This window comes from Acanthisitta chloris, unplaced genomic scaffold, assembly GCF_000695815.1.
Source record: "Acanthisitta chloris isolate BGI_N310 unplaced genomic scaffold, ASM69581v1 scaffold4339, whole genome shotgun sequence".
In the NCBI taxonomy this organism is placed as follows: Eukaryota; Metazoa; Chordata; class Aves; order Passeriformes; family Acanthisittidae; genus Acanthisitta; species Acanthisitta chloris.
This window is the reverse complement of record NW_008691824.1, coordinates 38,176-50,271: the sequence shown is the minus strand read 5'-3', so window position 1 is coordinate 50,271 and position 12,096 is coordinate 38,176. Positions and strand designations below refer to the sequence as shown.

The 12,096-nt window shown below is 40.8% G+C and overlaps 1 protein-coding gene across 1 annotated transcript in view; it reads left to right on the top strand.

The window, feature by feature from the left end:
- The first annotated feature begins 6,277 nt into the window (after positions 1–6,277).
- Positions 6,278–12,096, top strand: part of NUCB2 (nucleobindin 2) — a 19,285-nt gene continuing 13,466 nt past the window's right edge. The window contains exons 1-3 of the mRNA XM_009082371.1: positions 6,278–6,421; positions 7,076–7,183; positions 8,480–8,606. Coding sequence (XP_009080619.1) covers positions 6,278–6,421; positions 7,076–7,183; positions 8,480–8,606 — 379 coding nt within the window. The remainder of the gene's footprint in view (positions 6,422–7,075; positions 7,184–8,479; positions 8,607–12,096) is intronic.

The following is a 12,096-nucleotide window of genomic DNA, read 5'->3' as shown; positions in this document are numbered from 1 at the left end:
CTCCAAGTTTTTATTTTTTGTTTTCCATGGAAGCTTAGGATACTGGCTTTGTTTATAAACTACAGTATTTGTCAGTTCAAGAGCACTACTTTTAGGATTAGTTCTCTTTATGTATTACAAGTAGAAACGTTTGTTTATCCCTCTAAGGAAAATGAGATTGATTTCTGGTTGCAGCAGATTACAGTTGTGATACCTTTTTATCTAGGTGAGTTACCTGTCTGACTAAAGTAGCTTAATTTCCAGATGGCAGTTGCAACATCAACTCTGGCCATCTGTCTTTAGGGAAGTAATGAGGCAGGTGGGCAGATCCCTAACAGTTTAGATTTCTATTAAACTATACAGGAAGAACAGCAGTAATAATACCCCCCTGGCAGGGCAGGAGAGTTGTGTACTGTGCATTATGTGCTGCTGGTGGCAATGAGCAGATTGACATTGATCTCCCACTGACACTTCTCATCTTCATCGTGGTTGACTGTTGGCTTGGTGGCTCTGGTACAGAAGAAACTACATTCCTGGGTCAGACACACAGATGCACTCAAAATGCCTGGGAAGGGATGGGCATCAGGAGTGGGTTTCTCAGAAGTCCAAAACTCTTGAAGGTAGCTGGTAGCGGGCTGAGAGTGGAACCAACTTAACAATTTAAGTGCTTAGTGGAGCAAAAATTGGAACCCTGGTTTTCCTTCTGCCTTTTCTCACTCTTGCCTTCAGTTGCTGAATTGGAGAATTGGGCTGAGTTTTTTTTCTGGCTGTTGATTAATGTTAGAATGTGCAATGTGTCTAGTTTCTCTCTTTTAATATGTGTCAGAGTAGAACGTGTTCAGTGACTCAGTTGTGACTGCCACACTCTAAAGGTTGACATAGGTCTTAGTCACCTGCTTTTCTTAAGGACATTTTGATGAGTATCATCTTCACTAGGTAATTATTTTTAGTCTAATAAATGTATTCCTAATTTACTTGTTATAGCACTGATTGTGTAAACAGTTGTGTTCCTCAAAATCCTGTGGGAAATCCTGTGGTAAGCATAGCACTCTGCAAAGTCAGCTGCAATGAGAGGTATTTTTTTGCTTATGCATTTTGGATTCCTCTGCTTTTAATTTTTCCAGGTATGTGTGAGATTTTTGGCCTGTTTTATCTAAAGAGGTACAATAAAAACACCCTATGCACAGCACGAAACAAAACTGCCTGATGTAGTCTTCAGGGCAGCCTATTATGTCAAATAGATATGAAGATCATACTGTGATATCATCTAGTCTTTTCCATTATGTAGGACAGCATGTAATTACAAAGGTTAGTATTTCCAAGGACACCCCAATTGCCCATAAGCACAAATTCTACAGAAACTCAGCAGACCCAATGGCACTTTGATTATGGCTTTTGATAGATAAGCTCTGCTGACTACTGCAGAGGTAGTTAAGGATGATACAGGTCTAACTGCCCATCCCAAATCAGGTCATTAGTGCTTCCTCGTGGAAGGTTTGGTAGACCAGCATGGTTACTTATATCTCAGTTGTTTCAGTTCAGCATGGACACTTCATGTATCAGTTTTTCTGGGTAGCAAAGGAAAAAGCCTAAAGCCCAAACCAACAATCCTTGTCTCCACAATTGTTTGTGTTGGTAGGAGTTGTAGGTCAGCAGCTTTAAAGAGATTATTTATGTCTTTAAAAAGAATCAAAGACTGGGTGTCATTGTTGAAAGTGCTGGCTTTAGTCCTTGCCATAGGCAAAGAATGAGTCAGTGCCAGAACCATGGTGAGCACCTGAGTTTGTGGCTTCTCTGCTATGGTTCATCTCACTGTATCACCTGTTGGTCTTACCTGACATGAGTGTGCTCATTTTATAGCCACATAATGGTTTTCTAAAACACTGTTTACACACCTGACATAACTAGAGTTGGCTTATAATAATATTAAATTACTTTTATTACTATAATTTTGTATAGATGAAAATACTTTGGTTGGAAAAATACCCATCTATCAGGCTCCAAATTTTAGCATTATCAGAAGCTAGTTTCTTTAAATGAATACTTCAAATATGCATAATGTTTAAAAAAATGGTTCTAAAACTGCTGAGAGTATATATTTAGTTATTATATACTTTATAAGGTTTTTGGGGTTTATTAGTTTTGTTTCAGATGCGTTGCCTAGACTTCATGCATGCCTATGGACTTTCATGTGCAGATTACTAGACTGCCCTGTTCACACTCTGCAAGAATTTCAGCAAGGTGGACTTTCATACATCTTTTTGACTGTGGTGCTCTGTGTTTAGACAGGTTATTGCCCAGGCTGTTCATCCAGAATTTCAAAGTGGATTTTGAGGTTCAGTTCCATTTTTAAAATACACTTAGCTGACAGGTACTGAATTAAGTGCTTTCCTTACTTTTACTTTCCATTTTCTTTCATCTGAAAAGTACAATGGCTTCCTCACAACTGTGTCATCTCAATCTGCTTTGGAAGGGAACCTTCAAATACTCTCAGTCCTGCCTACAGGGTTTATAAACCTTTCTTGTTAAGAAACAATGCACTGATAACATCTGTGGCATAGCCTAGGCCACTCAAGGTTCTGTTTCAAATCAGTTTTTAAAAGACTGGAAAAGATTCAGAGAGGAGCAATAAGCAAGATGATGGTTAGACTCCATGATCTTAGAGGTCTCCTGCAGCCTTGATGATTCTGTGATTCTAAGCATGATCACAGATCTGGAAAATCTGTAAAAGGAATCAGTAGGTAAGCTAGCACTCTTTAGGCTGGTGTGTGATCACTGTTGTAGAGCTCCAGTATGGAAATGGTAATTAAGAATAAATTGTTTGCCTTTTTTCCAGTACAAGAACTAAGAGGGTCATTGAATGAGGCAAATGGATGTCAGGTTCAGGGCAGAGGTGGTTCACACTACACCTGTTACCTGTGCAACTTTTTGCCAGACTTGTCATGTTACAGGCAGTCTGTTACAGAAGCACTAGTTTCTATTTCTGTCCAACCTGCTGCTTAGGTTAAGCTATTTCCTCTTTCCATTTGTTTTATTCAAGCCTACATAGTGATCTAGCTACATTTGTGTGTTGACAGATGTATCAAAATGCCTTGGTAAGGATAAAATAACAAGCAGCAGTGTTCAGAGAATGACTCAACACCAGACATGACAATCTGCTTTTGGGAAAAAGAGGGCAAAATCAGTTGATCTTGTCCATGCAAGACAGAAAACATTAAGTGACAGTAGGGTGATGGTTGTCTGCCAGCTAAAAGAACTGTGACCTGCTTATTATTGCTGTCTATACCACTGATGCACAAAATGAGCAGTGCCACTAACAGATAACAGACTCAACTGAAGGCTCTAGTTTGGGGCTTCCCAACAACATTGTACCCAGCCTGGCCTGAATATCCAGTCTGAGACAGAAAAGGAAACTTCTGGGAAAGTCCATTAAGTCAGTGATTTGGTTCACACAAGTCATCCATTTAGTACTCAAAAATGCTTGGTCTTGGCATCTAGATTAGGAGACTTGAAAGCCTAGTATTTGTTAGTTATTGTCATTTCCTGTGATTAAATCCTGTTGAAATGACAAACCTAGACACAGCATTTATACAGCAATATTGTGCTATTAAAAACATTTTAAAAAGAAATAGTGAATAACTAACCCTATCACACATCAGCTCTCTAAGTCCCTGCAAGTCAACAGCTTGTGTAGAAGTACAGAAATTAACTTAGTAGTTCCAGCAAATCAGTCTAGGTCTGGGGTTTTGTGCTTGTTTTAAAGGCATGACCTAGGCAAAGTTAATCAGAGTTGGTGCTGTGGATCTGACAGCAGTGCTGACATTGAGTCTCATACGCTCACTACAGCAGCAACCATAGCTGCTCCTGTCCTACCTGGTAATGATCAGATGGTGGCAAGTTTTTCAATGAATTTGCAGAGCAGAATTCATTTGGGCTCCTTCTGCTGAAGATGTCATTAAGAAAAAACAGTTTTAGACAAAACTTATACTTCTTGAGCCTTTGACATATAAAATAATAGATGGATAGGTGGATGTACTTTTATCTTCAGCAATTTCCTCACCCCCAACAAAAGATACAATCTCTGCACATCTTTTATGCATCTTCCATTTTTCTTCTTAATAAGAGTGCTTTCATTTTCCTAGCAGTTGAATAAGGGAGAATAAAGAATGTCAACAATGCTTATTATTAAGTATGTACTGTTATTTGCATTTCTTGCCATAGTAAAGGGCAGCTTAATCCAAGCACAAAGCAATGCTTCACTGTCAAGTACCAGATCATGTAGTCAGGAAAACTGGCACTGACATTGTAATTACAGTTTGTCCCTCTGACCCCTCCCCCTAAAAAGAGATTTGCTGCTGGTGGACATAAGTACTTTTGACAGAATTACTTGCATGACTAGCTAAAGGGCTTGTACAGAAATTCTCGTAGCAGGTACACTTTTGATTTGTCTGACTGCACATTTCTTTAGTATTACGTCTTTGTCTTTGACATAACTAAGCTAATTTTAGACAGTTTTTGTCTGGCAACTTTCACTTGCCAGTGATATTACTGTAGTGGGTTGACCCTGGCTGTCTGCCAGGCACCCCCCAAAGCCACTCTCACTCCCCTCTGCAAATAGACAAGGGAGAGAAAATGTAACAAAGGTTCAGGAGTTGAGATAAGGACAGGGAGAGATCACTCACTGAATACCTTCACAGGCAAAGCAGACTCAACTTGGGGAAATTAAGTGATTTTATTACTGACACGATCAGAGCAGGATAATGAGAAAATAAACCTTACAAGCACATTCCCCCCACTTCCTCCTTCCCAGCTCTACTTCATCCCCTCCAGCGGCGCTGGGAGACAGGAGTGGAGGCTACGGTCAGTTCATCACACTTGTTTCTGCCCCTGCTCAGGGAGAGGAGTCCTTGCCCTGCTCCAGCGTGGGGTCTCTCTGACAGGATCAGTCCTTCACCTGCTCCAGTGTGGGGTCCTTCCCACAGGAGACAGCTCTCCAGTTTCACCATGAGCTTCTCCGCGGTCCACATGGTATCCTTGGCTCCAGCGCCTGGAGCACCTCCTCCCCTTCCTTCTGCACTGACCTTTGTGTCTGCAGAGTTGTTCCTCTCATGTGTCCTCACTCTTCTCTTCTCTGAGTGCCATTACATCTGCGCAATAACTTTTTTTTCCTTCTTAAATCTGTTATCCTAGAGGTGTTACTGCCACCACTGATCGGCTCAGCCTTGGCCAGGGACAGGTCTGTCCTGGAGCTGCTGCATTGGTTCTGCTGGGCATGGGGTAGCTTCTAGCAGCTTCTCACAGAAGCCACCACTGTAGCCTCCCCCCACTGCCAAAACCTGGCCAGGCAAACCCACGACAATTACTAATGTAACATTGAAGTTTGCGCAAACTTTTTACAGAATATCCAGAGCCTGTGGAGTGTCACAGGCCAAACTGGCCAGATTGCCTCAAGAGCCTGACTTTGCTGTCATATGCTGGGTTACCAGCATTGCTTTTTTAGCTGGATTTGCTATACTCACACCGTTTAAGTGTTCCATCTTACCAGTTTCTGAACAAATTGAGCTATTTTCAACCAAATATGATAGAGGCAAAGACAGCACAGGTCAATAACTCATCAAGTGCTGGGTGCTCATCAAACGATGTGAGTTAGCTCCATATAAGACACCAAAGAAAGTCTAGGGGAGACTGGCTTCATAAAGCCCCAGCCTCAGCAGCAATTTCAGGTAGTGTGAATGCTTTTTCCAGGAATCTCTGTCAACTTGAAATATGGATATAACATGGGTTCTAAAATATTTTTCTTGCAGATAAATTGTGGGGGATTTTGACTTCAAATCAGGCAAACTACTCCATTGCTGAAACATAAAACCCACTGGCATCACTGCACTAAGGTCTAACTCAGTGTCCACAATTGCTTTACTGGTGTTTGCGAATACATTCAGCAAAGACATGATCAGAGTAGGACAGAGTAGATCAAAGTAGTCAGTATTAGTTGGACATCCTAAATAGGTGTTCTCACTCATTTTTTGATAATATATCAATGTGTTAAAAACCTCTCACAGTACCACTTAGGTTTGGCACACAACTGTATGTTAATCCAAGGAGATCTGTTTGTGTAATGATGGCTTGTAAAAATTAAAGCTGTATTTAATTCTTTTTGAGTTTTAGTGTTCCTTGAGAGCAGAACATCATGGGGGAAGTGGGTTCTTACAGGTATCTATATGGGAATAAAAAAAAATTCTAATCAGTACAGTAAGATAACATAATTGATGTTAATTTTTGTGACTTGGTCTCATTTCAGATGAAGTGGCAATCTCTCCTGCCCCAACAGTGTCTTTTGCTGATGACATGTCTCCTAATGGCCTTGGAAGCTGTACCTATAGACATAGATAAGACAAAAGTCAAAGCAGAAGGCCATGTAGAAGGAGAGAAGGTAGAAAATCCAGTAAGTACAAAGAAATCTATCTGATTAAGTATTTTCCCTAATTGTTAGTAACCTGGCTATAGGAAGCTCCTTGTGTGAAATTTAGATGACCTTTACTGGAGTCACATGCAGGAAGGAAGCTAATATTCTCCAGTGTTGTCAGAGGGTCTGCCATCTGCTATGGGGAGGTTCTGTTTAAATTTGTTCTATTTTTTTTTTTGCATGAACTGCTGAAGGTGAGGTGGCACATGGCAGGAGTTCCCCAGCTTACAACAGGAAGAACTTACTGTTCCATGGGGACTTATTTCAAGTGACTGGGTGGTGGCTTAGGAAATTGCAGTTGCTGATTCCAGTTCAGGGTTTCAAATAGAACAGTTATGAATGAATGGCACTGTTTTGGAAAAAAAAAAAAAGCCACACACTACACTCACATGACAGATGCTTCTGTATTACATGGATTTCTAAACAATTTTCTCCTCTTGTCAGTTGCTGAAACAAATGAATCATTAGTTGCTATAGGGCAATGGTGCAAATCCAGAACAACAAAGATGTGTAAGACAGTGTAAAGCATGTGTTGCTTGAGATTAGAGTGGCAATTTAATAATTGTATTTAAACAAAAGTAAATGTTTGGCACTATATTCTTTTCTCAATTTCACTTCTTTTTCTTTTTTAAGGATACAGGACTTTATTATGATGAATATCTCAGGCAAGTAATAGATGTCTTGGAAACTGATAAGCATTTCAGGGAGAAACTCCAGACTGCTGACATCGAGGAAATAAAGGTAGGTTCAAAAAAAGAGTTAAATTAAGGTTAATTAACTTCATCATCATGAGCCATGTATATTGTATTCTTTCTTCCTCTTCTTTTTTCATACTCCTCTGAATTTTTGTGAGCTTAAATTTCACTTTTATTTATGTAGGTATATTACTAGATCTTTGCCTTTAGTCAAGGGACAGCAGAACTTACGCTAATTAAAAAATATTCCATAGCATAACCTCCCTCCAGCAACAACATCCAGTTGAATGCATAGTTTGTGCCTGCTGCCTGGCTACTAAAAAGCTTGTTTCAGACATTGTGCTGGTAGGTGAACCTTCATGTGCATCAAAACAGCTGTGATCATGGCTCTCTCTTGCAGTTCCCTGCTGAGTAATTTGGAACACTGTTGAACACAGGGCTGTATCTGCTCTCTGAGATTAAAACAGTAAGTCACAGATGTATATGGTGACATGGAAAAGAATTACAAAACAGCCAAATTTTAACATTCAGGGACATTGGAGTTGTGCTAGAAATCACCATATATAGGAATAAAACAGACCTCTGGCTTTCTCCACTGCTGTCCTCTCTTTTGTGCCAATCTACATAGCACTCTCTCCCAAACCTCCCCACACGGTTTTTTCCACTTTAGTTCCTGGCTCTAGGTGGTGGCTGTTCTTCATTGCCCCTTTATGAGCTAGAAGTTCAGTAAGGGATGGGTATCAAACAGTCTAAAGTGACAGATGTAAAGAGGAGATCCTGCCTCTTGTGCTGCTTTTAATCTCTTTTTTTTAATCCAAATGTTTTCCATTGGCAGCTTTTGGCTTCTTTTTGCTCGGTGCTCCATCTAGTGTAGCCCTTGAAGATTACTATCCATTTCAAGGTTCTTGCAATACACATTGGTGGCTGTTGCTGTGCTTGTACCTTCCCTCAAGCCTTACAGCCCTCATCATGCAGATGAAGAACACAGCATTTGGTGTGCTTCTCACAGTTCTTTTGAACCAAATTGAGAGCACTTGATCCAGATATTTGTCACAAACATTACTACGTATTGCTCCTTCAAGGTTATAGTTTTGCTTTTTGGAGGAGAAGGATACTTAGACATTGTCTTTTCAGAAAGCTTTTAGGATTCCTTTGTGTTTCTATAACCATAGGCATAAAAATGCTGAATCTGCTCTTTGAAAAAACATTGAAAATCTTATAGTGTGGGCTACAGTATTGCCAAAGACTATCACTAGTCTGCTGTCTGGCAGCTCATGTCTAATGGGAATCCTAAAGGCCTCTTTCTACTAGTGTTTATACATAACTTCTGTTTTTTTGACAGAGTGGAAAACTAAGCAGAGAGCTGGATTTAGTAAGTCACCATGTGAGAACACGGCTGGATGAATTAAAAAGACAAGAGGTGGCAAGATTAAGAATGTTAATTAAAGCTAAAATGGATTCTGTTCAAGGTAAGAATATGAAATTTAACTAGGTGAGGCAACAGATGGAATTGTGTTGGAGAAATGCCAAGGTGCAGCAGTTGTGCTTTGTTTGCTGTCAACTGTAATGACTGTAAGCTGAAAGTGAGTGTCCTTTCTGAGCTGGCCTAGGGCCAGGAAAGACCTGCCTTTATAGGAGACTGGGGAGAAGAGAAAAGCCATCTGTGTTTTGTAAATAAGTAAGCTTGTTTCTGTCAGTGGATTTTTGACTGACAGAAACAAGTTTAGTTATTTATAAATAAATATTTAGATACTTCTAATTATTTTTCAACCTCTTCTATTTTGCAATGCAACAAAGCGTACTTCTAGAAAAACTGGTTACTTGTGACTTGGATGGGTGGACTCTTCAATGGGTAAAAATCTGGCTGGTGGCCCAGAGAGTTGTGGTTAATGGAGCTAAATTCAATTGGGCCCAGTCACAGTGGTGTTCCTCAGGGCTCAGTATTGGGGCCAGTCCTATTTAATATCTTTATTGATGATCTGGACATGTGGAGTGAGTGCACCCTCAGTAAATTTGCAGAGGACACTAAGTTGGGTGGGAGTGTTGATCTGCCTGAGGGGGTAGGAAAGCTCTACAGAGGGACCTGGACTGACTTGATCAGTGGGCTGAGGACAACTGCATGAGGGTCAGTAAGGCTCAGTGCTGGTCCTGCTCTTGGGACACAGCAACCCCAGGCAGCACTACAGGCTGGGGGAGGAGTGAGTTGTGTGTCATTCATCAGAAGGGGACGTGGGAGTGTTGGTGGCAGCAGCTCAGTATGAGCCAGCAGTGGGCACAGGTGGCCAAGAAGGCCAATGGCATCTTGGCATCATCATGTTCAGTGAGCTAGTTGACAGCAGCTAACAATACCTGGTTGTGTACGTAGTCATTTGTGTAATTTGAATTTAATGAACTGATAACTTCTAGCCCTCTCTACTTTCATATATCAATAGTAACTCACAGTTTGTGCTTTAGAAAAATAATTCCCCCTAACAGATCAGATCCGTTACCATGTACATGTGAGATCTTACATTTGAGAACATGTTATTACAGTTCAGAATATTCAGGAAACTGCTAAGATGTGAGAACATTTTGTAAAGTTGATAGTCAGCTTTGCCCATGAGTACTTCATAGGATATATAGCAAGTATGACCAGATTACCTATAAAATAGAGCTGCATCTACACACCTAGGAAACATCTTGGAATATATGCAGAGCATTGTACAGTAACAGCAGGCAGAGTGGTTTGATTTCCTTTTATCTGTTCTAGTAATCTTTGTCCTATAACACTACTTAATGTCTTAGTCTTCTATCTGATCTAAAAAAAGAAAAAAACCCACACAAACCCCCCTGTTTTCTCCCCTCTCTGATGGAACAGGTTTTTAAAAAACAACCAAATTTGAGATTATATTCTGCATATATTTAATCCTCATCATCTCTGGGGTGATCTCATGGCTCTCTACAACTACCTGACACATGTTATAGAGAAGTGTGGTATGGTCTCCTGCCATGGCTGCAGGGGGAGGACTAGAGGGAATGGCCATGAGCTGAGACAGGGCAGAGTCACATTAGATGTTAGGAAAAATTCTTTCCCTGTTAGGGTGTTCTGGCACTGGAATATATTGCCCAGGGAGGTGGTGGAGTCACCATCCCTGGAAGTGTTTAAGAGGCATTTGGATCTGGCACTAGAGGACCTGGTTTAGGGTTTAGAGGTTACAGCAGTGACAGGTTGATGGTTGGACTTGAGGATCTTAGATATTTCCTCCAGCCTTGATGGTTCTGTGATTCTTTTCTATTATTCTATGTTTGTAAACATTTCCACAGTGATCTTACTAGATTGATCAGTACAGGACAGAAGAATTTAGAGGTTGGGTCTCAGATAATATAGTAATGTGGCAAGTAAACATTGTCAAATAGAATTAACCTTTTCCCCTAAATATAAGAAATGGAAGAAAATGGGTTTGGGGGCTGTTTTTTTTGTTGTTTGTTTGTTCTTCTTAAGTCTATTATTACACTCCTAAAAATGTTTGAAAAATGGGCAAAAGCACATCTATTTCAACAGAAATGATGATCTCACCAGGGAGGAATGATGGTTGAAATCTGCCCTGGCCAGCGTTTGCTGTTTTGTGATAATACAAACACAGAACTGAGTGTAAAACATAGTTTGTGAAAGAACAGCACGTTCAAAATTGTGTTTTCCAGTTTTTGTAAACAAATAAAATCTTTGATAGGCCATCCAGTAATTGCTTGTTAGAATTGTTATACTTAACATAGCAAAGTTTATGCTGCTTAAGAGTGTTATTATCTAGCATTAACGTTCAGAAACCATGGTAACAGCTAGAAAAGCCTGTGGTAGAAATGTGTTTAGTTGTTAGTGTTTTGTGTATTCATAGACTCATCAAGGTTGGAGGAGACCTCTAAGATCATAAAGTCCAACCATTAACCTGCCACTCTGTTCTAACCCCTAAACCATATCCTCCAGCACCAGATCCAGATGCCTCTTAAACACTGCCAGGGAAACAGTTTTCCTAACATCTAACCTGACTCTCCCCTGTTTCAGTTTATGGCTATTGTCTCTAGTCCTCTCCCTGCAGCCATGGCAGGAGAGACCATCCCCCATCTCTCTACAAGCCCCTTTCAGGGAGTTGCAGAGAGCCATGAGGTCACCCCTGAGCCTCTTCTCAGGGCTAAACAAACCCAACTCCCTCAGCCCTTCCTCACAGGACATGTGTTCTAGACCTTTTCTGACCTCGGTGCCCTTGGCTGGACTCGCTCCAGTGCCTCAATGTCCTTTTTAAAGTGAGGACACCAAAACTGAACACAGCACTTGAGATGTGACCTCACCAGTGCTGAGTACAGCGGGATGATCACTGCCCTAGTGCTGCTGTCACACGCTTCTTGATCCAGGCCAAGATGCCATTGGCCTTCTTGGCCACCTGTGCACACTGTTGGCTCATATTGAGCTGCTGCCACCAGCACTCCCAAGTCCCTTTCTGATGAACAGCTTTTGAGCCACTCCTCCCTCAGCCTGTAGTGCTGTCTGGGGTTGCTGTGTCCCAAGTGCGAGACCAGCACTTTGCCTTATTGAAACTCATGCATTTGTCCTCAGCCCACTGATAAGTCAGTCCAGGTCTCTCTGCAGAGGATATTCTGCATTGATACTCTTGGGTATCACTCCTGTCACAAGGAAGAGAAAATGCTTGCAGGTTCTAGACACAAGACCCAGCTCTCCAGTGTCCTGAAGTTCTGTTTTCCGCAAATGAAATTTGAATATCTGCTTATCTTACTTTATAGAATTTTATGCCATATTATACATAAATCTTTGGCAACATATAAGTCATTTGCAAAATGTACAGGTCAGTAGATGAGTCAGACTTATCCCAGTTCAGGAAAAACATGCAACTTACTAGCTTTGATATAGAACAATTTCAAGTATCTCATTTATGTAAGAGAATAAAATATTTTCCTTAGTTTGTGCAG